Source organism: Manis pentadactyla, chromosome X, assembly GCF_030020395.1.
Source record: "Manis pentadactyla isolate mManPen7 chromosome X, mManPen7.hap1, whole genome shotgun sequence".
NCBI classification, from domain to species: Eukaryota; Metazoa; Chordata; class Mammalia; order Pholidota; family Manidae; genus Manis; species Manis pentadactyla.
This window is the reverse complement of record NC_080038.1, coordinates 146,407,893-146,435,075: the sequence shown is the minus strand read 5'-3', so window position 1 is coordinate 146,435,075 and position 27,183 is coordinate 146,407,893. Positions and strand designations below refer to the sequence as shown.

Below are 27,183 nucleotides of genomic sequence, written 5' to 3'. Positions count from 1 at the left end.
GCCCATAAATGGGGTCGAGGAAGCGTGGCCAAGCTGCCGGCGGAAGTGGGGCCCTCCGCGAGGGCGCCGGGCTGTCCGGGGCGGGCAAGAAAGCTGGGCTGTAGGGGCAAAGCCGGGCCGGTGATGGGGACGCGGGAGAACGGCGCGGAGCTGCACGCAGACCCGGGAGGCACTGGGAACGCGGTGCATCGACAGCGGGCACAAGCGGCTCGCGTCCGGGTAGCCGGCGCAGGTGCCCAAGGGGCGGGGCGGGATTAGGGGAGGGCCTTGCTCTGGGCGGAGTGTGGAGGTGGGAGGAGGAGCCAGAGGCAAACCTGGGATGCGCGCGCACCTGCCCCCGCCATCGCCCCGCCCAGCTCCCGCGGGGTGGGCCCCACCAAGGTCCCGCCCGCGCGCCTCGCCTGAGGCTGGTCAGCTCAGACCAATCGCCCGCCCCCGTCGCTTAAATGGGCCGGCGGGGAGCAGCTACCGGAAACAGCCGGGAACTACGGAGTTGCAACCGCGGCGGGCGGCGGCGGCAAGGCGCAGGTAAAGTAGTGGGCGAGTGCCGCGCCGGCAGAGAGCATACTACGCTGCGAGGCCCTTTGATTTGCTGTGCTCAGGAGCGGGGTAAAATCTCGAGAGGATCTTAGCCGATCCCACTGTCCCCTGCATTCCCCCCCATTGGATTCCTGGGGAGAACGAGACCCTGAGAGGGGAGGGAATTTGCCGCGACCTTCCTGCATGGCAAGAGGTGAGCTGGAGTTACATTCCATCAACTGCATGGTCTAACATGCTCCAGCTCATTATGGAGTTTTCGCCTGAGTCCGAGGTGAGATGGTCCTAGGCAGGTCGTGCAATGTTGCTGTAGGGTCTTAGTTGGTCCCCCAGAATTGAGGCTCTAGCTGGAATTCAGTAATGCCTTGGGTAACTTTGTAAAGTACATGTGTGAAAGGCTACCTAGAGAGTATCCCCGCGCTCGTCCCCTACTCTGCCCCCGCCGCCATCGCTGCCATTCACAGAGAGTGGTTTCAGTAATCAGGTATCAGCCGGGTGCGAGCCCAAAGGAACCCTCAAGAAAGCGGCCAACTTCTCAATGCTATTCTGTTCTCGTTCCTTGTCAACAAGCCCTTCTTCCAGCAGAGAACATCATGGCAGAGCAGGTTGCCCTGAGCCGGACCCAGGTGTGTGGGATCCTGCGGGAAGAGCTGTGCCAGGGCGATGCCTTCCATCAGTCCGATACACATATTTTTATCATTATGGGTGCATCGGTGAGTATCCCCCAGAGCCCACATCTTAAAAACCAGACTAGGATGTGACATAGCTTAAGGACCCTTCCAGCTCCACCCTGACCCATTGTATAGCCAATGAAACTGCCATATTGCTCTGGTGGGGAAAGCCAGAGTAGAAGCAGAGGCGCAGGTATAGCACATTGATAAAGCTGGAGACAGCAGAGGGCAGGTGGGTCCTAGTGGAGCCATGACCTCCAGACTAAAGCACCCTGCTTGTGTGCGGTGTAGAATGAGGTCTGCCAGGTGGCAGGACGTGCAGGAAGGCACTGGTGAGATGAGCTGCCAGGGTTCCATCTCAAAGTAAAAGAAGGTTCCTCTTTTTACTTTTAACTCTGGACATGACCGAGAAGCTGCTGTCACATGAACATCTTTGCTCGTAGCTTATATAATCTTGAGCATGAGTTCTGCTGAAACTGGTTAGTTCTTGACACAATAGGCATTGTCTCTGTGTGCCTTCCACAATCAAGGTTCCCTCAGCTCTGGACAAACTTGGTTCTTTGTTCACATATCATGGCAAGCTTTGCAGAGCCTGTGCCCTGCCAGCTTTGTGATTCTAATCGGAACTTGGAAAAGGAGAGCCAGAGGTGGTGCAGGGGAGAAGGGCTCTGCCAGTGGGAGGGGAGGGAGGCCCACGCCAAGTACTGTCCTCTGACTCCCCGTAACCCCAAGATTTGCAGGTACCCAGGAGGAGCACATGGGGAGCAGCCTTGGTCCCCACCCTGGCCCTAGCATGGTCCCCTTAGAAGAGCCATACCTGTGCTGGCCAAAAGCCCTAACAGCTGGGACTCTGACCATTAGGCCCTTCATGCAACAAATAGGTCTGAAGGGAGAGTAACCCCAGTTTATGTCTCCTCCTTCCCCCATCCCCATATCAGCCTGCCCCAGGGCACTCCAACAGAGCATCCCAGGCCACCACAAATGGTTACGACTCCAGGCCCTCAACTAATGACGCATCTCATTGAGAACATCCAAGCGTGCTGGGTGACCTGGGGCATAGTTCTTCTCTTCTGTGAACCTTAGTACTTCCATGTAGAACAGGGTTTTGGGAACAAGTGCCAAGGGTCCTCAGGCTCTGCTAAGCTGATTCTGTGTCTCCTCACTGTCTCTGCCTGTCATCAGCTTAGGGTTGGGCAATTGTTTCTTTGCAACCTTCAGGTTCCCCTTTGCTCTCTACTCTGGGAGCCGTAACAGGAGGCTTCCACAGCAGAGCGGGGACAGGCCACTCCAGGAGGGTGGAGGAGGGGCAGGACAAGGGGGCCTCCCCTCTCCTAGGCAGTGCGGCGGCCCCTGTGCTCAGGCAACGCCTAGAATGGCTCCAGCCACCTGGCTCCCAAGCCGCCTCCCTCTGCAGGACACAGGCAGGGTGTCACCGGGAGCTTGCCCTCCCAGAAACTGCTGCTCTGGGAAACCAGCAAATCCTCTGTTCATTCGCCTAACAAATAGTGACTGAGTGCGTCATCTGCAGCGCCCTAAGCACGGCCTCACCCTCCTCATGGGACCTGTGTGTGGAGGGGCCAGAACCTGAGATGGATTAGCAGCCCAAAAAGAGTCCAGAGTGGCACAGGTGACACAAACAGGCCCGTGTGTCCCCAGCCCCCACCCCAGCATATAGGTCCCATGAGGGGGGCCTGCAGAGCCGCACAAAGGGAAGAGCAGACACAGAGCCCTCGGTGGCTAGCTGGGCCCACGTGGCCATCCTCTGCCCCTTTCTCCTCCCTCACCTGCTTACCCAATCCTTGCCCACATGCCCAGCTTCCTTCCTGGGGGCATCCTGATGCTGGCTCACAGAGTTACCCAACAGGCTCTGAGCCGCTCTCTGTTCCCTTGCTATTTGGTGCCTTACCTCCTGCTCAGGACTGCCACCCCCAGCCAGGAAGGGAGCGGAGGTACTTAACTATCCCAGTCTGAAAAGCTCTGGAATGAGAGAAACCAGTTTCTCCTCAAGGCCAGCTTGGGGGAGGAGGCTGGGCCCAGCAGATCAACTCCTCCCCCATCTGATAGGACCTCACGGCAGGGGATGGAGAGGGGGGTGGGGGTAACAGAGAGTCGCTCTGCTTGGGGAGGATTGGCTCCCTGCCGGGTCCTCAGTGAGCGCCTTGTTTCTCTGGACCTCAGTCTCACCCCCACCCCTCCTCAAACCACAAGGGCTGGATGGGTACTCAGGCCCCACCCCGATGTTGGCCCTGTGTAGGGATGACCTGGCAACCTCAGCCCCTCCTTGGGACATCTCTGGGCTGATAAGATTCTTGCTGTGTCACGATGATGGTGGCACTCCCCCAAAGGCCTGGTGATTCACAAGCCCCAGGGGGGAAGAGGGAGGCCCTTGTGTTAGTTTTGCAGCTCAGCCTACCTCAACAGCCCCTAGGTTCTCTCTCCCAGTGGCTGGGTGCCGGCTGGACCGCAGCCAGCACCCAGGGTGGAGCCCATGAGGCCCAGCAGAATCTTGACTTGGGTGACCCTAGAGGGACTGGGATGGCCAAGCCCTGCTGGACCTCCAGCTGGCAGCCAACCTCTAGAGCTCTCGCCCTATGCGCTAAAACGCTAACATACAGACAACAGCAGTGGTTTGGGCTTATAAAACTGGGGACTGAGGTCAAACTTGGGCAATGACAGGCAAGTGGTAGGCCAGTCCCCTTGCCCCAGTGGACCAGATACTGGTGGCTGGAGATCTTAGTCAGGTCCTGCTCCTCCTACTAAGTCAACCACATGTCCCTAGGCAACTCCTTCCCCTGTGACACTCAGCCCAAATGAGAGGCCTGGGAAAGATGAGACGTCTTCAACCCTGTCTTACCAAGAGCGCCTGCAGCTGCCCCTGCCCGCCCTCCTGGCATGCTTAGACTCTGTTGATGTCTTCCTACCTATGCTCTCGTATAGGAGTCTGGCCCAGGCCCACAGCATGGAGGGCAGGCCACCCCCAGCCCCAGGAGAGCAGCTTGTCCCACTTCCCTATGGATGGGGGCAGCCATGAGGGCCCCTGCCCCCACTGTCCTGGGTCCTACCTGGCCTCTCCCTTGGGTGACTTGGAACCCTGCACACCGCCAGTTTCAGTAGCTGATCTGAACAAGGCAAGCAGGCTCTAGCACTCGTTAATCCCAAGAGGAATAGCAAGAGTAAACAGCTTGGGGTGTGGAGCACTGTGACTCAGCAGATGGGAGACCAGTCCCCTGCCACCACACCATTGCCCGATTCCTCTCAGCCTGCTGGAATTTGATCATGAGCAAACATTACCTGCCACAAGGAAATCTGGGAGGTATTTACGGCCATGGTTCTGACTTTTCTCCTGGCAACTAGTCCCCAGAAAGGTGGTCCTCTGGGGAGTGCAGAGCCATCACTGAGCTAAGGTGACATGAACAGAGTATCCCTTCAGCCCCACTGATGGGAGAAGCCATAGGTGGGCACTGACGATTTGCTATGAGAAGTGTTGCAATGGGGGCCTAAGTGCCAAGGGGCATGGAGCAGAAGCTCACAGCTCAGGATGGGGGTCAGAGCTAGACCTTGAAGGATCAGTGAGAGCAGCCGTCTGATGTGGCTGTCACAGTGGTTCACATGGAAGGTGGCAGTTATGATAGGGACCCATTCCAGAGCACTTGGGAGATAACGTTGTGGGCAGAGGCAGCAACGCAGGGAACTGTGGTTTGGAAAGCGGCCACACTGAGTGCTCAGGGGTCTCACTGGAGCCTGAAGATGGCCAGTACACAGTTGCCTGTTGGGGCTTGGTGTGAAGTCTGGGGTGGAACGATCGCTTAGAGTCATCTGCATGCAGGTCCCCACCTAAAACCCTGGATGAGGGTCTGGTCACCCAGGGAGACTGGAGACAGAGCAAAAAACAGGAAGAACCCAGCCTCGAAGGCTCCAGGCTTCCCTGAGTTCCCACAGAGCCTACAGTCTCAGAGATGGCCTGTACTCACCTCCCCATAGCCGGGATTTCCTGCCCAGTGCCTTTCTAACTGCCTCTGGGGGAGTTTTAACCAGGTTGGAATTGTTTGGTTCTGGTCATGCAGCTTCTATTTTGCAATTGGTCATAGAGGTAAACTCATCTGGTGGTCAGTTGCTTCTAAAAGGTCATTTTGCATTGACTCTTCAGGTCCTTATCCCTGGAAGTCGGTTTTCCTGCCTGGGGCAAGTCCACACCCACCCCAGCCTGGCATATTCCCTCCTCGCCAATTGGCAGCAGGTGGTAGAGCTTGCCCCAGGCCCATCCCACACTGTAATTATGTCCTGCACAGATGAAAGGGCTCCCTGCTCCGTTCTTCATGAGCTCATGCCCATTCTACCCCTTCCTCTTCCTCCTGGAGTGGAGAATTCCTTTATCAGGCTACAAAACCAAAGCACGTTGGGGTGGCTGCGGCAACCGAACTGGAGCCTGGGGAGAGGTGACTTTGTGATTCTTTCTAGTGAGTCTTCTGTCAGATTTGTGAGATTCCCTGTATTGTTGCTTGAAGTTGCCGTGTATTCACACCCTTGCTTTTATTTTGGAAAATTTCACACATATGCAAAGGCAACAGACCAGCAAGGTCTGACGGCCATCTGGTTTCGCCACTCACCACCCTCTGCTGGATTATTGACGTTTTTCTCAGTCTTTTGTGTTTTCCCTTAGGCAAACTTTGTTACATATTGAAATGTCCACATCTCAATTATACAATTGGTTACACATCTTTAACACAATGTAGGATGTTTTTATCTCCCCAAAAAGTTCTTAAATGGCCTTTCCAGTCAACCCAACCCCTGATCCAGGCAACACTGATGGCATTTCTATCCCAATAGATTTAGTTTTTACTATTCTAGAGCATCACTTAAGGGAAGTCAGTATTCAGTCTTGGTCTGGGTTTGTGGCTCACCATAATGTTTCTGGGATTTGCCTGTGTTGGGTCGGTCACCAGCTCATTCCTTGATGTCGCTGAGTACTGTCCCACTGTAAGAATATACAGCTTGTCCATACACCTGGCGATTGGTTTGAGCACTTGGGCTGTTCCAGCTTGGGGCTTTTGTGAATTAAGGCTGCATGTGCTCCATTTCCTAACACAGTGTTGTCTGTCTTTCAGGTTATACCATTCTAGTGAGTGTGAAGTGCTTTCTCTGGGATCTCATTATGATTCATATCATGTTCCTCTGGCAACTGATGATCTTCAACACTTTTTCACTTATTTATTAGCCATTCATTTCTCTTCCAGCTCAAGCCAGTTATTGGGTTGTTTTTGTTACAGGTGTGGTTTATATAGTCTGGATACAGAAACATTCGATGAATATTTTTTCCTAGTATGTGGCTTGTCTATTAACCTTCTAATGTATCTTAATGATGAACAGGAGTTTTTAATTTTGAAGAAGACTTAATTTATTTCTTTTTCTGGTTGTTGCTGTCTGTGTCCTAAGGAATCTTTCCCTATACCCATCTATTGATTTTTTTTAACCTAGAAACCTTACTAAACTCTCATTAATTATAATCACTTACCTGTAGCTTGGTTTGTTTTAATAGACAATCGTGTACAAATAAAGCTAGTTTAGTCTCTTCCATTCAGACGCTTAATGCCATTTTATGTTTTCCTGCCTTGCAGCACTGGCTATAGCCTCTAGTTGCTCACTGACTAAAGAGCAAATGGCAGGCACTCTTTTCTTGCTCCTAACTGTTTAGAGGGGATTATTTCAACATTTCCCACTCCATGTGATGTTTGCAGGGTTTAAAGGTGTTCTTTGTCAAGTTAAGGAAGTTCCCTTTTATTCCTAATCAGTTAAGAGTTCTTATGATAAATGTTGAGTTCTCTGGAATGCTTTATCTATACCTGGTGAGTTTCACAAGTTTGCTAAATTTTTAAAAGTCAGTAGATAGGAGTAGACAAAGATTACTTAAGGCTTTTTCCTTAAATCAGTTTTTGTGGTGAATTTCAGTGACTTTTTGTTTTTTAATATCGAACCAAACTTGTTTCTAGGATGACCCCAGCTTGGTTCTGACACGTTACATTGTTAACCATGCAAGATTGTTTCCTGCAGGATTTTTGTGTCTCCATCTGTGTACATGAATGAGACAGGTTTGGGGTTTTGGGGTTCCCATGTGCCTTTCTCATAGGTTTCAGTACCAGGGTTCTGCAGGCCCCATAAAGTGGCCTGGTAAGTGTTCCCCTTATTTTGTTTGCAGGCAGAGTTTGCCTCAGAATGGAGTTCTCCCTCCCTAGCATGTTGGTAGGACTCGAAGGCGAAGCTTTCTGTGCCAGGCTCAGGGCTGGGCTTTCTCGGTGGGCAGGTTGTGGCCCCAGTCTGATTTCCTTAATGACCATTGCCTAATCATGTCCCTCATTCCTTTTTGGTAGGTTGAATTTTTCTAGACATTTGGCCATTTCATTTACATTGTCAGACATGAAGTGAGGTCGTTCTTGCAATCTTCTGTGTCTCCTGACTATAATTTTGCCCCATCACCCTCCTAACTGATGCTGCTGTTTGAAAGGCAGTCTTGCCAGAGGGTTGACTGTTCTTTTCAGGCTTTTTCAAACACCAGCTTTTGGTTTGGGTGATCTTTTCCTTTTAGTTGGTTTTCCATTTCATTAATTTTTCTTTTGGTGTCATTAATGTACAATTACATGAGCAACATTATGGTTACTAGGATCCCCCTATTATCAAGTCCCCACCACACACCCTATTACAGTCACTGTCCATCAGCATAGTAAGATGCTATAGACTAACTAGTCTTCTCGTGTTATACTGCCTTCCCTGTGCCTCACACACACATTATACATGCTAATCATAAGGCCCCCTTTCTTTTTCCCTGCCCTTATCCCTCCCTTCCCACCCCTCCTCCCCAGTCCCTTTCCCTTTGGTAACTATTAGTCCATTCTTGGGTTCTGTGATTCTGCTGCTGTTTTGTTCCTTCAGTTTTTTCTTTGTTATTATACTACACATATGAGTGAAATCATTTGGTACTTGTCTTTCTCCACCTGGCTTATTTCACTGAGCATAATACCCTGTAGCTCCATCCATGTTGTTGCAAATGGTAGGATTTGTTTTCTTCTTATGGTTGAATAATATTCCATTGTGTAGATGTACCACCTCTTCTTTATCCATTCATCTACTGATGGACACTTAGGTTGCTTCCATTTCTTGGCTATTGTAAATAGTGCTGCGATAAACATAGGGGTGCATCTGTCTTTTTCAAACTGGGCTGCTGCATTCTTAGGGTAAATTCCTAGAAGTGGAATTCCTGGGTCAAATGGAATTTCTATTTTGAGTTTTTTGAGGAACCTCCATATTGCCTTCCACAATGGTTGAACTAGTTTGCAGTCCCACCAGCAGTGTAGGAGGGTTCCCCTTTCTCCACATCCTCAACAGCATTTGTTGTTCTTAGTCTTTTCAATGCTGGCCATCCTTACTGGTGTGAAGTGGTATCTCATTGTGGTTTTAATTTGTATTTCTCTGATCTTTAGTGATGTGGAGCATCTTTTCATGTGTCTATTGGCCATCTGAATTTCTTCTTTGGTGAGGTGTTCAGCTTCTCTGCCCATTTTTTAATTGGTTTATTTGCTTTTTGTTTGTTGAGGTGCGTGAGCTCTTTTTATAATTTGGATGTCAACCCCTTATCGGATATGTCCTTTATGAATGTATTCTCCTATACTGTAGGATGTCTTTTTGTTCTACTAATGGTGTCCTTTGTTGTACAGAAGTTTTTTGGGTTGATATAGTCCCACTGGTTCATTTTTGCTTTTGTTTCCCTTCCCTGGGGAGATATATTCATGAAGATGTTGCTCATGTTTATGTCCAAGAGATTTTTGCCTGTTTTTTTCTAAGAGTTTTATGGTTTCATGACTTACATTCAGGTCTTTGAGTTACTTTGTGTATGGGGTTAGACAATAATCCAGTTTCATTCTCTTGCATGTAGCTGTCCAGTTTTGCCAACACCAGTTGTTGAAGAGGCTGTCATTTCCCCATTGTATGTCCATGGCTCCTTTATCGTATATTAATTGACCATATATGTTTGGGTTAATGTTTGGAGTCTCTATTCTGTTCCACTGGTCTGTGGCTCTGTTCTTGTGCTAGTACCAAATTGTCTTGATTACTGTGGCTTTATAGTAGAGCTTGAAGTTGGGGAGTGAGATCCCCCCTACTTTATTCTTCTTTCTCAGGATTGCTTTGGCTATTCGGAGTCTTTTGTGGTTCCATATGAATTGTAGAACTATTTGCTCTAGTTCATTCAAGAATGCTATTGGTCTTTTGATAGGAATTGATTGCATTGAATCTGTAGATTGCTTTAGGCAGAGTGGCCATTTTGATGATATTAATTCTTCCTATCCATGAGCACAGGATGTGTTTCCATTTATTGGTATCTAATTTCTCTCATGAGTGTCTTGTAGTTTTCAGAGTATAGGTCTTTCACTTCCTTGGTTAGGTTTATTCCTAGGAATTTTATTCTTTTTGATGCAATGGTGAATGGAATTGTTTTCCTGATTTCTCTTTCTGCTAGTTCATCATTAGTGTATAGGAAAGCAACAGATTTCTGTGCATTAATTTTGTATCCCGCAACTTTGCTCAATTCAGATATTAGATCTAGTAGTTTTGGAGTGGATTCTTTCGGGTTTTTTATGTACAGTATCATGTCATCTGCAAACAGGGACACTTTGACTTCTTCCTTGCCAATCTGGATGCCTTTTATTTCTCTGTGTTGTCTGATTGCCGTGGCGAGGACCTCCAGTACTATGTTGAATAACAGTGGGGAGAGTGGGCATCCCTGTCTTGTTCCCGATATTAAAGGAAAAGCTTCAGCTTCTCGCTGTTAAGTATGATGTTGGCAGTGGGTTTGTCATATATGGCCTTTATTATGTTGAGGTACTTGCCCTCTATACCCATTTCATTTCATTAATTTTTATTTTTAATCATTTTCTGCTTTATAATTTGGTTGGCTTTAAAATTCTACTGATCTTTTTCTAACTTCTTAATTTGAATGCTTAGTTCATGTTTTGAGCCATTTATTTTTTGCTGACATCTCACAAGTTGTGTTTGGGCTACTTCCCTCACCACTTGGTTCTAGTGGACTGAAGTTTTCAGGTTTTCTTCTTTAACCCCTGAGCTGTTTAAAAGTGGGCTTTTCAGTTTGGAATTGGTTCTGCTTACTTGCACTACAACCAGAGACTGTGGGCTATGTGGTCGCAGGGTGGGCAGGCTGGGCACAGTGCCTCCTGGCCAGCATGGTGTCCATTCCCCTCAAGGTAGCTCCTGCAATGTGCAGGCACTAGGTATCATCAGCTCAGGGCTGGGGTCAAGGGCTAGTGCAGGCTCTTAATTCAAGTACCTGTGGCTACATGGGGGGCAGGACAGGTATGCTCGTGGCTAGTGGTGAGTGAGTGGCCAGGTCTTCAAGTAGGGCAGTGATCTAGGTTGTGTCCCTATTTTCTCCTGATAACACCTGTTCCCTCTGCCACAGGGCGACCTGGCCAAGAAAAAGATCTACCCCACTATCTGGTAAGCTTGTCCCCCAACTTGCTCCCCTCCCACTTGACCTGCCGCCCCTCCCCATCCTGGCCACAGCCGTGATCTGCCCTCAGGTGGCTGTTCCGGGATGGCCTTCTGCCTGAAGATACCTTCATTGTGGGCTATGCCCGCTCCCACCTCACAGTGGCCGACATCCGCAAGCAGAGCGAGCCCTTCTTCAAAGTGAGTGGCTTCTGGGGTCTGTGCAGGGAACAGCCCCCCAGCCCATTGCGTCCCAGGATGCCATTCCCTCCACCTGCGCCTGCTCTGCTCCTCCTTCCCCCCAGCCCAGCCCTTCTCCCTGCACTGAAGAGAAGCAGGGCCATAATCAGAACCTCCTGGAGCCACCCCCTCACTTCTCAGCCAGCAGGAGAACGCTCTTCCTAGTGCACCTCTGACCTTTTCACCAAGGAAATCCTACAGATCTGTTTTCCCAACACACTATAGCTTGGTGTAGTGACTTTGGAGAGAGATCTTTTCCCAGTGTTTCTTCCAGGTCAGGGTTTCCTAAAGTTTGATTTGTGTCTTAGGACTGCTGGGCCCCATCTCCCACAGTGTCCATGCTGCTGTGGCCTCCCCTGTAGGTGTGCAAAGCTGATGAGATGGGGGTGAACCCAGAGTGGGGCTAGGATGGTTGATTTCTGAGGGCACTGGGGAAAGGCCGCCATCCCTGTGTCCATGTTTTCCAGGCCACGCCAGAGGAGAAGCCCAAGTTGGAACAGTTCTTTGCCCGCAACTCCTATGTGGCTGGCCAGTACGATGACACAGCCTCGTATAAGCGCCTCAACAGCCACATGAATGCTCTGCACCAGGGGCCACAGGCCAACCGTCTCTTCTACCTGGCCTTGCCCCCCACTGTCTATGAGGCTGTCACCAAGAACATCCACGAGACCTGCATGAGCCAGGCGTAAGGCTTGGCTTTCACCCTGCCTTCCTGCCTGCTAGGCTTGCCCTGCCCTGGTCTGGCCCTCTCTAATCTAGGGCGTCTGAAAAAAATGGATGTCCCATTTGTTCTGTACGTGAATTAGCTCTCCAAGGAAGGGAATAGCCTATATATGGTAGCTTTCTAACAACTTTACTAAAAACACTACCACTTAGGTTTACATTGCAAATCTTCAAGGAGACCATGGTCCACGCGTTAGAAATCCAACTACCCCTGGCCGCAGTCCCCACCAGCACCACGAGATGGCAGTGTTGCTCCATGAACTCTCAGAGCCACTGGCTTGCTTTCTGGTTTTTCATTGTTTCCAAGGTGCCCTCCATGGCCGCCATGTGGCACTGTTGCTCCACAAGCTCAGGCATTCCATTCTTCCACCAAAGCTAAGGGCACCTCCATTTTACTGTTCTGGCTTTGAATGCTGAATGCCACGTTTACTCTGGTAATGGGGGGTAGTAGCAAAGAAAGGAACTTTTTCCCATCGTATAATTCAGGAAGATAGCTGTGTCCTTGACGTCCATCCTGTCTGCACATCCCTTCCTACCCCACCCTCCCAATGGCTCCCAGGCCACTCCCGACCTGCTGGGGACCCAGTGTGGGGCAGAAGGGGAACAGGGCCACCCAGAGCATGCTAGCAGTGTTTGTACCCCTTGGTGGTGGGTCAGACGGGAAAGCTTCTGAGCACTGAGAGTTACGGAGAACTGGAGTCCTCTGGTGTGAAGGGGCTCTGTACCAAGGTGGGGAGAGGGCCAGCCCAGTGGAGCTCTCCTGGTCACCTGAGAATGCAGGGAAGTTCTGGAAGGTAGGCTCTGCCCTACTCCCTGAGAAGGGGGCATGGGGGGTGAGATTCTGGACCCTGTTCCCCAGGGAGGATGTGGAGTGATGTGGCTCTGGGCTCCCACAGAGGCTGGAACCGTGTCATTGTGGAGAAGCCCTTTGGAAGGGACCTGCAGAGCTCTGACCACCTCTCCAACCACATCTCCTCCCTGTTCCGTGAGGACCAGATCTACCGCATCGACCACTACCTGGGCAAGGAGATGGTCCAGAACCTCATGGTGCTGAGGTGTGGCCAGGGCCAGGCCAGAGCAACAGGGCTGGGGGGAAGGTGGGGACACAGCCTGTCCTGCTGCTGCCCCCTCAGATGTGGCACCAGCCTCTGCCCTGACCTGCTCCACCCACAGGTTTGCCAACAGGATCTTTGGCCCCATCTGGAACCGGGACAATGTCGCCTGTGTCATCGTCACCTTCAAGGAGCCCTTTGGCACTGAGGGCCGCGGGGGCTACTTTGATGAATTTGGGATCATCCGGTGAGAGCACAGCTCCCCTTCTGGAAGGTCGGCAGAGACAAGGAGCACAATCCCACTACCCTGTGCAGTCAGTGGTGGCTGTGAAGGGAGGGTCGCTGTCTCTTCCCTTGCCTTGAAGGAACCTCAAGGGGAATATAGTGGGGATCAGGGACCAAGTCTCTTAACCTGTGGCTAGAAAACCCTACTGGAGTTGTCAAGCTGCCGGAACCTGGCTTGCAGGGTTGTGGCGGCACCTGGGGCCAGCTCCCTTCTGCTCCTTCCTCCCAACCAGAAGTCCCTGACCCAAGTTCCACCCACTCCCCCACCAGAGATGTGATGCAGAACCACCTGCTGCAAATGCTGTGTCTGGTGGCCATGGAGAAGCCTGCCTCCACCCACTCAGATGATGTCCGCGATGAGAAGGTGGGTGGAGGTGCGCCCTTCAGGCCCCCCCCACCAGCCTGGTGGCCCACTCGGAGCATGAGGTGCCCTGGGCCAACAGTCAGAAGCCCAGGATGCTGTGTCCAGCGCTGACAGTGACTCATCCGCAACCAAGAAAAGATCCATTACCTCTCTAGGCCTCACAAAAGCTGGGGATGGGCCCAGGTGCTCGTCAGCGGCTGTGGCTGTGCCTGGACAGGACACGCAAAGCTAACCAGGCACCCCATCCTGGCACTCACCCAAAAAGCCCACCCTTCTTGGTCTGCCCTACCTGTGAGCTGCTCCACCGTGATATGCAAGGGGCCCCCTCTCCCCCACTTCCCTCCCAGGTCAAGGTGTTGAAGTGTATCTCAGAGGTGCAGGCAGACAACGTGGTTCTGGGCCAGTATGTGGGGAACCCCAACGGAGAGGGTGAGGCCACCAGAGGGTACCTGGATGACCCCACAGTGCCCCATGGCTCCACCACTGCCACCTTCGCAGCTGTTGTCCTCTACGTGGAGAACGAGAGGTGGGACGGTAGGTGACACCTCTGGGCTGGCAAGGCCTCGTGGAGCCTTCTCCCCAGAGCCCCACCCGCTCGCCCACACACAGTCCCTCTGAACCCCCCAGGAGTGCCGTTCGTCCTGCGCTGTGGCAAAGCCCTGAACGAGCGCAAGGCCGAGGTGCGGCTGCAGTTCCGGGATGTGGCCGGGGACATCTTCCAGCAGCAGTGCAAGCGCAACGAGCTTGTGGTCCGCGTGCAGCCCGACGAGGCCGTGTACACCAAGATGATGACCAAGAAGCCCGGCATGTTCCTCAGTCCCGAGGAGTCCGAGCTGGACCTCACCTACGGCAGCAGATACAAGGTGGACACCAGCCCGGGTGGCGGGGGCTATGCTGTGGCGACGGCAGTGTCGCTGACCCCTGCCCCCCACAGAACGTGAAGCTCCCTGATGCATACGAGCGCCTCATCCTCGATGTCTTCTGTGGCAGCCAGATGCATTTTGTGCGCAGGTGAGGGGCGCCCTGTGTGCAGTGGGAGCTGGGCTGGGCTCCAGACCCCAGGGAGCACCTCCTCCTCTCCCTGCCATCCCCGCCCCCAAAGCCATACTGTGTCCCCTCAGTGACGAGCTCCGGGAGGCCTGGCGGATCTTCACGCCACTGCTGCACAGGATTGAACAAGAGAAGCCCCAGCCCATCCCCTATGTTTATGGCAGGTGAGGGGCTGAGCACCAAGGGATGGATGGGGCGGGAGCGCACGAGCTCATGCTCCCTCATGTTTCCCTTCTGCCTGTCACTCTCCTAGCCGAGGCCCTGTGGAGGCGGATGAGCTGATGAAGAGAGTGGGCTTCCAGTACGAGGGCACCTACAAGTGGGTGAACCCCCACAAGCTCTGACCCATGTACCCCAGGCCCTCACCCCAACCCCCTTGCCTCTGTCCTCCGCCGTTTGCCATCTCCTAACCCCCCACTGGGAGGACTTCGGGACCATAGACCTCAGCCTCACATTCCTGGCCCTGGGCTGCCCTGGCTGCCCTGCCCTGCTGCTGCCCAGGCCGAGCACATTCCACAACCACTGAGCACTTGAGCCTCATGCTGTGACTCTTCCCAACCACGCAACTGAGCTCCAGTGGAAGGAAGAAGACTGTCCCCTCCATCTGTCCCAGGCTCCTTAGCCAAGGACAGGAGTTAGGGGTGATAGGGAGGGGCAGTGGGTGGGCTTCAGCGGGCCAGTGGCTGACTCACACTCCACTGGCTGTGCACATGCATGCCAGCCTCAGTGCCACTTTACATTCCTGGTCACCCACTGGAAGGGATCTCCAGGCTGCCCAGCAGCCCCCTGTGCCTCAGGCCCCCTGAATGGCCCTCTGCCGTACCAGCTCTCCCTGCCGCCCTAGCTCTACACTCCATGGCCCACCCTCCTCGCCTCACCACAGATAAAGCAGAAGCAGCAGGCAGGATGGCTGCCTCAGCCACCTGCCATTAAATCCACGAGCACACCCACCTGTTCCCTGGTTGTTTCCTTCCTGCCATTTGTCACCATGGAAGAGGGGTCCTGCACCTAAGGCTGGCCCACCTGGCGAAGCACCTGTGGCTGTCTGCCTTTCTGGGGACCCATCCTTCACCCCTGACCACATGTCCAGTCACCCCCTAAGTCCCCCTCACAGGATTTTTTCACAAGACCAGTTTGTGGTACAAGAACAGGTTGCATTTATTTCCACTTACCCAAATGCTTCCACTGCACTTGCTGTCCACGTGGGCCTCCTATGGTATCTCTGCCCCAGCCAGGCCACTTCAGAAACTTGCTGAGGGCTGTTCACATACACTGCTGCAGGAAGTATTTGGAAGGAGAGGCAATGGGGATTCCTGATTAGTGTCAGGGGCTCAGGGGGTGGGGCTAGTGTAGGACAGCAGCACCGTCTGGCCACTCCTTTGGCTGGGGACCTAAGGTCATGGAGTCCCTGCTCATATTCCCTGGTGTGGCCATAACAGCACCCCACACCCCCACGCTGGTGTTGACATGCTCATAGCTCTGGAGGCCAGAAGCCAGAAATCAAGGGGTCCGCAGGGCTGCACACCCTTTGAAGGCTCCAGGAGAGGATTCATCCTTGTCTCTTCTAGCTTCTGGTGGTGGCCAACATCCTTGGCCTTTCTTAGCTTGTAGACACATCACTCCGGTGTCTGTCCCCATCTTCACGCAGCCTTCTCCCTGTATGTGTCTGTCTCCTGTTTTTGCTTACAAGGACCCCAGTCATACTGGCTTGGGGGCCCACCTGCTCCAGTATGACCTCCCCCCAACTTACATCAATCACCTCTGCAAAAGTCCTATTAACCAAGGAAGGCCATATTCTAAGGTTCTAAGTAGACACAGATTTGGGGGGACCTGGCTTACTCCCAACAAAGGCAACAGCCCCGGGCATTTGGCCCTCTCTCCCCAGATCTGCTCTCAGCCAAGCACCAAGGAGATGGCAGAGATCAACATGTCCCTGTACTTGTGGCCTGGGTTCTGGTACATGGAGCTAGCTGGGAACAGAATGATCAGATGCTGGGCATGTTCTGTGGAGAGACCAAACCAGCAGTCCAGCAAATGACTGGAGGGGAAGTGAGGACACACCAGGGCCCTGAGGCTGCCAGGCCTCTGTTCCCAGATGGGGAGGGCCGTCAGACTGTTAGGAAAGGCTTGGCCATCGTGACTCCTCCCTCTAGCTGAGCCTGTGGCCCCTCTGCTTGGGAAGGTAATTGCCCAGGGCTTATTTGCTCCAACCACCTAGCCCTCTCCTTGGCTTTTGCCACTATGAACCAAGTAGCCTTAAGTCTGCATGGTTTCCCCCTGGCTGGGTTGGCAAGAGTCAGCCCAGTTAGGGTGAAGCAGAAGTGTGGCTTGACAGGCAGAACCCCAGGTCTTGTGGTTGGGCTGAGATGTGCTCTTCAGGAGTGATACAGAGACAAGGAACTCTGAATGGTGTGCTGGCCCGACCCCAGGCTGTAAGCTAGGATGCTATGTTCTTGCACACATGAGCTGCCTCCTGGATGCTGTTCTTTCTCCCTGATCTCCTGTGGGTTGGGGGAGGAGAGTGATTACCAAGTTCACCTGGGTCTGGATGAATGAGGAAGGAAGGAACTTGAAGGGACAGAGGCAGGTCACAGACCATTAAGTGACTCCTTGGATGAAATCTGAATCTCCTGGTCCCTCACAGGTCCACACAGAGCAGCCGGGAAGGCTACAGGTGGACAGGACTGGAGGTCACGCTTCAGCCCCAGGGTGGGGGTGGGAGGGGAGAGTGCGGTGCCTCCTGGAGAAGGAGCAGTAGCAGTGTCTTCCCTGGGAGCTGGCAAATGGCCTAGTGGCTCACAGGCTCCTCGGTAATGTACAGAGGGTCTGCAGCCACAGGCCTGCAATGGGTTTCAAAAGGCCCAAGATGGTAGGTAGTCCGCAAGGGGGCGAAACTGGTCCCTGAACACACAGCCATGCCTTGCCTGGGTAAGCATGAGCCATCCAAGTCCACAGCAGCCACAGCCCACCATCCTGGAACTGCAGATGGATCTCAGAGCAAATAAAGGACAGGGGCCCTTCCTCACCCCGCAGGGGTCTTTGTGTTCAGAAGCCCACATGTTTACAGACTGGGAGACTAGCAGAGAAGTTTGCTAGGGTAGCCCTCCCCTGGGGAGTCAGCTGGCATGGCATCACCTAGAAGGACGCTCCAGAAGCATGGGAGCCCTGAGTAAAGGAGGGATGCACTGGCTCCTCCCAGGCCCTCAGCATGTGCTGACTGCACAGGGAGGTGTGTGGGGACCTCCCAATCTGATCTGAGGATCTGAGTGTCTCCACTGTGACAGGCCCAGGGCCCAGGTGAGGGCAATCAACTCATATCTGGGTGCTGTACTGGGGCATTGATCTGTACACTAGGAAGGAGGAGGAGGGGCTGAGCAAGTTATAAGGTCCCACTGGGCACCATCAACTATCACTTCACACTGGGTGCCTGCACTGGGGCAGAGACATGAGGGCCCAGGTGAGGACAGTCAACTGAAAGCACAAATCTTGACGTCCATACTGAAAAGGAGAATGGGGGATCACTGAGGTCATTCAGCTACCACTTTGGCTCTGGGTCACTAAACAAGCAGGGACATGAAGGACTAGGTAGGAGAAGTCAACTGTCACCTCAGCTCTGGATTCCTACACAGAAGAAAGACACAACAGCCCAATTGAGAGCCACCAACTGTGACCTCAGCTCTGGGTACCTACTCTGGGATAGAGGCATGAGGAGCCTACACTGGGGCATAAGCATGCAGGCCCAGCTCAGCACTCCATGTCTACACTGAGGAAGGGAAAGTTACCAGGTGAGGGAATCAACTGTCAACTCTGGTGCCTAAACAGGCAGATACGTAAGGATCCAAGATAAATCAGCCAACTGGCACCTCAGCTAGGGGAGCAACACTGGGCTACAGGTAAGGGGGCCCAGAGGACACATTGCTGCCTCACACTGCTTCCCTGCATTAGGGCAGGGACATGAGGGTCTGTGACATGAAAGTCTAATCCTCTCTACATCCCCATTGAAAAACACTCTTAGAGGAAAATAAGGTACTTGTGCAAGGCACCCAGGGAAGTACCATGCGGCACAGAAGAATCCCAGGCCTCTGGCCCATCACTCATAAGGTACCTCTGGGAATGGTGGATGTGCCCTGGACCCTCATGGGGACTCATTAAACCAGCCTTTCCAAAATGCCTGCTCTGAGCAAGATGTAAACACTGTCCTCTCAGAACTACCAGTCACATGCCCAGTGACTGGCAACCCAAGAGTGTGAGTAGCTGGGACTTCCCTCTCCTGGGCCCCACAACTACAAGCAGGAAAGACTACTTAGGAGGACACAGTGCCCAAGGTTTGATCCCCACAAATATGTGAGAGTCTGGCATATGGTAAGCATTATCTCTGATCTCAGATTTCATGACAGAAGCCAAATACTCCTGACTACAGCAGCAGGGTCCTGAAACTGATTACCTTCATCTTGTTATGGAGGATGAGAGGCTGTTCTGTATGCCAGAGTAGAAGCTACTGGATTCTACTGTCATTGTCTGGCTCTATAGGCATTCTCAGTATCTTGGATTTTTTCTTAGAAAAGTTCTTCCTGTAAGTGGGGTCAAGGTCAGAGGGCATGGATGTATCTGCGATTCTCCTGCCGCCCAGCTACCGCCCACCAGAAAGAAAGATGGGTCCAGCTAAAGGGTGGCCGCAGCTCTGCCAATGCGGGAGGTGATCAGGGTGCAGTTGGTGCCAGGAAGGCCTTCCTGAAGGAGGCCAGAGGAATAGGCAGGAGCTTTTCAGTGGGGCCGTCGAGACGCTCCTCCAATCATCAGAGCGATCCTGAGTGTGAACGCACTTAGACAACAGGCTTGCGGGGAAAGGCGTTGGAAGGCTGAGCCTGGTCGCCTCTGTCTCGTCGCATTCTAGTGGTTTCCCCTGTGTGCTCTTCTGTACCACCACGTCCTTAAAGCACATATATCAACTTTAAAACAATTTCTAATTATGCCCCTAGATCTGCCCGCCTCTCGGAACCTATCCAGGCTTCGGGAATCCGACCGCGGGGCTCGAACGTCCCCCAGCCCCTAGGAAGGGGTCTGAGGGTAGACCTCGGGGCAGGGCTCTCGCGGGTGGGGGCGGGGCCATAGGAGCCCTGTGCTCACGTCAGAAGCGAAGCAGGCGCGGCCCCTCCCACCCGGGGGCCGGGCGGGGGGAACGGGAGCGGGCGGCTGGCGTGGCGCCGGTGGGCTGGGCCCTGGGGCCCCGGGGCCCCGCCCCCGGCCGCCATTGCGGGACCTGTCGGGACGCGCAGCGTTCCTGCTTCACTTCCCCCGCGCCCGCCAGAGCTGGACGGCTGGCCTTCCAGGGCGGCCCGCCACCGAGCTCGCATCTACCCACGGTCAGGCAAGTCTCCGGCCGGCGCAGCCCGTGTCGCCCGCCACCAGGCCCGGGAAGGCGGCCCGAGCTCGGGGCCTCCCACGGGAGGGGCCTGAGTCCCCGAGAACCATTTCCACCTCCCAGGTCCAGAGGCTCCCGTGGGCACTGTCGCGAGCCGACGGGTTCCCGAGGCCCTCTCCTGTCCTGATAGGGCTTTTCTCCGCGTTCCCGAGGAGCCTGGCCAGGGGGTTGGACGAACAAGTCGGTGCACCATTTGCGCCCCCCCAAACCTCCTCTTCTGCTCTGCTGACCCCGGAGCGCACGGCCTCCAAACACTGCGCCTGCTGGCGGCCCCAACCCAGCGAGAGAACTGGACATGAGGTTGGCCGGTGAGTGCCTTCCACAGTGAACGGGAGGCGGCTGGAAAGGAGACCCAGCTGGAGTCCCAGGTGTACAGAGGTCTGTGTCTGGAGGCCCCCGGTGGACTACTGGGCTTAGTTTTGGAGACGGAGAGCTCTGCACACTCATTCTGTGACCTTGACTGAGTCCTTTCACCTCCAAAGACTTCAGCTTCCTAAGCTGTGAGGTGAAGATTAGGACAGTACACTTCTCCCAACTCGGAGAACTGGCCCCTGGTTGGAAAATGAGTTGGAAGAGGGCTTCCACGGAGCCTGGCGGCTGGGTGGAGTACAGCGAGGTGGGGAGGCGTGGTCTTAGAGGAGAGGCTGACCGGAGTGGCGGTGGACTTGCACAAAAAGTGGCGCCAGCCCTGCTGTCAGCTGGACCACTACAGTGAAGATGGCATGGCTTCGGGAGGGACAGGTTGGGGTGGAGAGCAGAACTCCAGAACTGGAATTCAAGCTTGCCAAGGTTGCAGTGTTACAGATGTGTCCCAGAGGAGCCCTCCAGGAGGAACTGGCTGGGAGGGTGTGGCCTCAAGAACAGTAGCGACTGGGGCAGGAAAATAGAGTCAGTGCTCCGTGGGGGTTAATTGGAGGCCAAGAGTAAGTGAGAGCACCTGTACGTAGAGGGAAAGTAGAGGACAGGAAAAGAAGGTACTCCGACAGAAGCCTGGGAAAGCCCAGCTTTTCAGGGGACGCGAGGGGAGGCGGGGGGGGGGGAGCTGATCTAAGCAGAGAGGGGCGAGTGTCCAGCCAGGGTTAGAGCGTGCTGTCCTGGAAACCAGCGCACACGGGCGTATCTCCAGCAGGAGGTCCTGGGCAGCCAACCGAGAGGTCAAGGAAGACCAGAGCAGGGCCGACAGGTGACCCAGCGAGTGGATGACTCGAGGAACTGGTGGGGAAGAGGAGGGCCAGGGCGAGTGGTCAGCGGCTGGAGGGAGGTGACTCTGACGGAGGGCTTTCCCCTCCGTGCTGCCTTACGACAGGAGGTGCCGCTGAACCTCCAGGAGAAAGGGTGAGACAGAACGAGCGCTCTGACAGGGAGTCTGAGCAGGGGGGAGAGCTCAGGCTCCAGCTCTCAGCAGGTGAGGGACTGGTCCCCAAAGGGAGTAGGGGCCACCCCCTCCATCACTGCAGGAGGAAAAGAGGACAGAGCGGGTGGGACACAAACCTGTTGGCAGCCTCAGAGACAGGAAGCTGGGGGACTCCTGGGGGAGCACTGGGGCTCTCTCGAGCAGTGATTTCTGGAAAGCACCTCCACACCTGCCAGGGAGAACCACGTGGAGAGCCTTGGACTCAGAGTCCTCCTTCCACCTGCCAGGAGCCCGAGCTCCCTTCTCAGGCCTGGTGGGGTGGCCGGAGGTTCCCGCCTTCCTGTCCTCTGGTCACTTCTTCCCAAGGGGATGGGAAGATCCAGTCGTGGCAGGCCGGAGGGTCATTCACAGCTCGCTGGCCTCTGAGGTGGCCTCGCCTGTGTCTGTCCTGCCTCCAGGCCCCCTCCGCATCGTGGCCCTGGTTGTCATCGTGGGCCTCACCTGGATCATAGTCAGCGTCCTCCGAGGTGGGCCTGGCAGCGGCTTCCCTCACATCCAGCAACTCTTCACCAGTGAGTGTGGGCCCCTTCCCTGCCTCCTCATGGAGGTCACCAGGGTGGCTGCCCGGGCCTGGGGGCTGAGGCTCCAGGGGGTGGCCCAGGTTTCCTGGCCAGCCACCTCCAGCTGCCACTAGTCTGTCTCGGGAGGCACCTGGCACAGCCTGCCCCCACCCACCCATGTGCTTCACGTGGGAATGCCAGGCCCCACTAATCACAGTTCTGTGTCCAGGTGGAGTCACTGGGGTCTGAGTGAGGGGCAGAGGGGCTTGCTCCCTGCTTGCTCCTTGCAGGTCCTCCACTGGGCTATGAGATGGGGAGGGCACTCGACCCTTCTTACTGGTGACAGGTCACCTAAGTACTTTTTACAATTCTGATTTACCCTTTTCCTGGAGCAGGGAGCTTTGCATATGAACGTCATTGAGATTTGAGCAGGAATGTGCCTGAGCCTAACTGCCCCTCCACCTTGACTTCATGGTGTAGGGCCAGGCTGCCCTGCTGCAGGCCCCAGGAGGCTTCCACACTAACAGAAACAACTCTCTATACCCACAGGCCCAGAGGACTCAGTGACTGCAGGTAAGGCTCCTCTCACCTCCCTGCTCCTCCCCTGTGCCTGTCCCAGTCCTCCAGCATTTCTGTTCTCCATCCCTCCCCAAACTAGCCATCATGGCCCACTGGGGCTCTTGCTGTGAACCTAGAAAACAAGTTACCTCTTCCAAGAATACACTGGGGGAGAGGCATAGGGTAGACATTCCCATTCCAAAATGGAGAAACTACAATAAATAGTCCCAAACAAGTCTGAAACCCAGTAGGGCAAATGCCATTAGGTCTCAAGGCCTGAGAAGAGTCTACTTTCCACAAAACACTAGAAAATAATCTGGCCAAGTCTTTCTTCCAACATCCTCATTTCTATCTGCAGTCTCTTCAGAAGCAACTTTAATGTTCACACTTCTAGCAACATTGTGATCATGATGATGTATGCATTCTCCAAGATGACAGAAGTTCTCTCTACTGCTCTTCTCTCTTCTAAGTTCTCACCAGAATTACTTTTAACAGCTATATTCCTACCAACAGTCTCTCAAGGCAGTCTAGGCCTTTTCTAGCATGCAACTCCAAACTCTACAGCCTCTCCCCATCATCTGGTTCCAAAGCCATTCCCCCAGTTTTGGAGATTGGTTGCAGCAGCCCTCCACTTCCTGGTTTCAAAATCTGTGTCAGTGTCCTGGGGTGGCCATGACAGATCACCACACACTGGGTGGCTTAAACAACAGAGATTTCTTCTCTCCCAGTCCTGGAGGCCAGAAGCCTGAAGCCACAGTGTGGGCAGGGTGGGACTCCCTGCAGAGGCTCCATGGGAGGGTCCTTCCTCACCCCCAGCATCGGGGGGCCCCAGGGCCCTTGGCTTGTGGCCACATCACTCCCGTCTCTGCCTCTGTCGCCGTGTGGACGCCTCCCCTGTGACTGTCCACTTCTGTCTCTTATAAGGACACTTGTCACTGCATTTAGGGCCCACCAGGGAAATCCAGGAAGCTCTCATCTTAATTAATTGTATCTTTGATGACCCTATTTCCTAATAGGGTCACACTCTGAAGTACTGGGAGTTAAGACTTCAACATATCTCTTGTAGGGACAAAATTCAACCTTAACAGAGACTGTCCTAGTCCTATTCTCCCACCTCCACCCCCTGGGAACCAGGTGCTCTCTTCGCACCTGCTGCTCTCCTGTGGTCTGGTGGGGCTGCCCTCCCATCTGCTCCTTCCTCCTCTGGGCTGTGGTCTTGGCAGGGCCAAGGCCCAGGCCAGCCCTCATACCTCCTTTTTCCTCTCCCACCAATGGCAGAAAAGCTTCCCAGGATTCACAGTGTCTGTGGAAGTATCCCTGGCCTTGGCCTGAGCCATACACCCCACCAGTTCCCTGCTCTGTGGTCACTCATTCCTTCCTATAGGCTGGTCCTGGCCTCCCCCTCTCAGATCTCGGGTGACCTGAGGGCCAGGCCCGTGGGTCACCCCTGCTGTCCCTGCCCAGAGCCTCGAGCCAGGAAGTACAAGTGTGGCCTGCCCCAGCCGTGTCCTGAGGAGCACCTGGCTTTCCGTGTAGTCAGCGGGGCTGCCAATGTCATTGGACCCAAGATCTGCCTGGAGGACAAGATGTGAGCTCCGGAGGGTGGCCGGGGGTGGCTGAGGGGAAGAATGGGGGCTAGGAGCTGTGCGAGGGCTCTGTCCTCCCGCCAGGCTCATGAGCAGTGTCAAGGACAACGTGGGCCGTGGACTGAACATTGCCCTGGTGAACGGTGAGCCCCCTTGGACGTGGGGTCTGTTCAGGCTAGAGAATTGCAGCCATGCTGTGACCTGCCACACTTCTGCCCCATGTGGAGGCATCTGGGTGTTTGCCTCACTCCACCCATCTGAGAATTCCCAGGGAAGCCTGGGAAGGGGTCTGTGCAAGCTGAAGGCTCCACAGAAGAAGCGACCCAATGAACAAAAGCATGGTAGCAGCACAGACCTACAAGTGTATGAGAAGCTAGGGGGTGCTTCATGGGGAGCCTCTGGAGGGTATTAAATGCAAGGCAGAAGCTCTGCAGCTTTGAGTGGGCCACAGTTGTCTGAACAAGCAGCATGCATGGGGCACGAATATGGAGGATGTTTGAAACACTTCCAGAAGGGCTACACCCTGTAGCCACGGCCATTTCCTAAGTCTGGTCTGGCAGGGCTGAGTAGTAGGTGGAGCCGCCCTGGCAACTCACCCAGCAGGACCCCTTTCTCCCTCTCGACCCAGGAGTCAGTGGTGAGCTCATTGAGGCCCGGGCCTTCGACATGTGGGCGGGAGGTGAGTGGCAGCTGTGGCCTCCTGTCCTTTGACTGCAGTGGAATGACTGGGCGTCTTTTCCCTGTCCACTCACTGGGGGCTTCCTGAGTACTTCCTTAGGTCTTGAAGAGCTGGGGGTGGGACAGGTGTACGGTCATAGGGATGGCCCTGCTTCTTCTGCCAGTTTGTCCCTTCACTCACTTGGTAACCCTTTGGGGTGTGTCCCTGGCCTGGTCCCTTCTTGGAGAACAGGGCTGGTGTGGGAGGGGTGCTCAGTGGTGCCTGATGCTGTGTCCCATGGGGCCTGTGCCCCCAGATGTCAACGATCTGCTGAAGTTTATCCGGCCACTGCATGAAGGTACCCTGGTGTTCGTGGCATCCTACGATGACCCAGCCACCAAGTAAGTGCCTGCCGGAGCCCGCCTCAGGCTTTCTCTTCTCTGGCGATGGCTCACATCTCTTCTTTCTGTGTGGCAGGATGAATGAAGAGACCAGGAAGCTTTTCAGTGATCTGGGCAGCAAGAACATCAAGGATCTGGCCTTCCGGGACAGCTGGGTGTTCGTGGGGGCCAAGGGTGTGCAGAACAAGAGCCCCTTTGAGCAGGTACCTGTGGAGAGGAGCCTTGCATTCTGCCCACCCCTTCTGCATAATCCTTTGAGGACCCTTTCTGCTCATGCTGCAGCCTTCCCTGAATTCTGACCCAGCAGCCATACCCCCAGTGGCCCTGGCCCCACCATCTATACTTAACCATCCTGTCCTGTATGGATTTCATCCTAAAGGGTCTTTAAATGGCAAAGCTTCCCCATTGTCAAGACTCACAACTAAGAAGTCTTCCACCCAGACACCTTCAAGATGCTCAGTCCTGTCCCATTCTTCCAAAACCCAGTGCCCCGGTCCACACTGCATGTCCTCCTCCCACTGGCCCTGGCTGCCCCCTGGCTGCTCCTCTGGGCCACATATGTCAGGCCCCCTGTGAGGGGCTGGCCTACTTCAGGTACCATCGTCATCTCTGGGAGGCTCCCAGCCCCGTGAAAGCCATAGTGTCCCAAGCCCTGTTCCCCAGAGTAGCACAAAGCAAACACGCTGTTCTAGTGATTTCCAGAAGGCTCTGGTTGTCAAAAGAATAGCTCAGCCCCCACAGAAGTAACATTCCCCCTCCGGCCTTGCTCTTCCTGCAGCTTCTAGCAGCTCCCTGTGGGCTAGGTGAGGGTGGGAAAGCACACACTCCCTTCTTACCTTCCTGGTGTGTGCCAGGCTCAAATAAGTGCAAAGAAGTTGGCCCCCCCACTCCATCTGTGAGAGGGGGCGAACACTGTTGGGACAGACAGAGGGGGCGATTACGCTGGGTGCACAGCTGGTTGACACAGCCACAAGGGGACTGAGGGCTGCGACCGTGACTTCCTGCCTCCCCCCACCCGCCCCGCAGCACATGAAGAACAGCAAGCACACCAATAAGTATGAAGGCTGGCCCGAGGCACTGGACATGGAAGGCTGTGTCCCGAAGAGGACCATGGCCAGCTAGCCAGCCAAGCACAAGCAGCAGGCAAGGGAGGTGGTGGTGGCGGCAGCGGCGGCGGCAGCATGAGGGCGGGGCTGAGGACTGACTCCATGGCCAGCCAGAAGTGCTCTCTTGCCCCAACATTGGGGCCCCAAGGTGGTGACCAGTGGCCAGAGTGTGGGGGCTGCAGGACCAGTCCCATCTTGCTTTGTCAGGGGGACTCAGGTACCCATGTCCTTTTCCTAAAGCTGCTTCCCTTTGCCAGCCCCCACCTGATCCCCAAGCACCCCAGCCACAAGGGTCCTGGCGCTCGCCCCCTTACTGCCCAAGTCTGGCAGCAGCTCTCCAGAAGTGTGGGGCATCTTCCAGAATATCTTCCTCCAGAGCCTCTCGCTGCTCTGTAGGCTAAACCTGTTTCCAGTGTGATTCCTTTGGTGAGCCATACCTGGCAGCTGCTTTGGGAACTTTACTGCCTCTTGCCTGCTGCCTCACTTCCTGCAGGAAGGGGCCACCTTCGAGCCAGGCCAGCTGGGGCTGTAAGGTACAGCAAGCCTGATCGGGCCCCTAGCTCAGCAGGTGGCAGCTCCTGCGGTTTGTCAGAGGGCCTGCCTTCTAAATGACCTCAATAAATTGGTGGCCCTCAATGGAATTAAGTGCATTTAGTGGGGAGTTAGGGGTGGCATTGTCTTTGCAGGGAGGAACATGTCCCTGAGGCTCAGCATACCTGTCCCCACAGCCTTAGCAGATAGCCTTTGTGTCCAGGGCTCCTGCCACCGACAGGTCCTGCTGTGGCTGAGCTGTGACTCAGGCAGTAAACAGAATGGCTTCCCAGCTGCCATCCCCATAGCCTTCCTGGGAGAGATGGTTCTGCCCTTGGGGGTTCAGGAAACTCACCGACTCTTATCCACAGTGCAAACCTATAGGGACAGGAATGGGGGTTAAAACCAGCCCAGTTGCCTAACCTGCTACCCCTGCCTCCCTCCAGAGCTAGTGCATCACACTCGACTTTGGATGCCTTTGAAATTAGGGCTGCAAAGGGCTGGGTCATGTGGGCTACTTGGCATTTCTAGCAGCTTAGTTATATCCTTCATTCAGCAGGAAACTAAGGAGTTTCGCTGGAGTAGCACGTCTG

The 27,183-nt window shown here is 54.4% G+C and overlaps 2 protein-coding genes across 6 annotated transcripts; both read left to right on the top strand.

The window, feature by feature from the left end:
• Positions 1 to 49: 49 nt before the first annotated feature.
• Positions 50 to 15,364, top strand: G6PD (glucose-6-phosphate dehydrogenase). 5 transcript variants are annotated; one of them, XM_036923573.2, is made up of 13 exons: positions 50 to 232; positions 1,123 to 1,250; positions 10,672 to 10,709; positions 10,793 to 10,901; positions 11,408 to 11,625; positions 12,560 to 12,718; positions 12,837 to 12,962; positions 13,271 to 13,364; positions 13,712 to 13,898; positions 13,992 to 14,227; positions 14,299 to 14,375; positions 14,486 to 14,578; positions 14,668 to 15,364. In XM_036923573.2, exons 1-13 carry the CDS (start codon positions 124 to 126, stop codon positions 14,756 to 14,758), a joined length of 1,665 nt encoding a protein of 554 aa, XP_036779468.1. In that variant the 5' UTR covers positions 50 to 123; the 3' UTR covers positions 14,759 to 15,364. The 5 variants fall into 5 exon arrangements, with proteins under 5 accessions (XP_036779468.1, XP_036779471.1, XP_036779470.1 ...); XM_036923576.2 differs by lacking the exon at positions 50 to 232 and adding an exon at positions 284 to 528 and having other exon boundaries at positions 1,120 to 1,250; XM_036923575.2 differs by lacking the exon at positions 50 to 232 and adding an exon at positions 284 to 528 and having other exon boundaries at positions 1,108 to 1,250.
• A 4,542-nt stretch (positions 15,365 to 19,906) lies between these two features.
• On the top strand, positions 19,907 to 26,695 carry FAM3A (FAM3 metabolism regulating signaling molecule A). The gene is made up of 9 exons (XM_036923580.2): positions 19,907 to 20,144; positions 21,649 to 21,762; positions 22,300 to 22,323; positions 23,773 to 23,896; positions 23,979 to 24,037; positions 24,523 to 24,573; positions 24,869 to 24,953; positions 25,030 to 25,156; positions 25,980 to 26,695. The coding sequence occupies exons 1-9, from the start codon at positions 20,132 to 20,134 to the stop codon at positions 26,073 to 26,075; spliced, it is 693 nt and encodes a 230-aa protein (XP_036779475.2). The 5' UTR covers positions 19,907 to 20,131; the 3' UTR covers positions 26,076 to 26,695.
• The last annotated feature ends 488 nt before the right edge of the window (positions 26,696 to 27,183 follow it).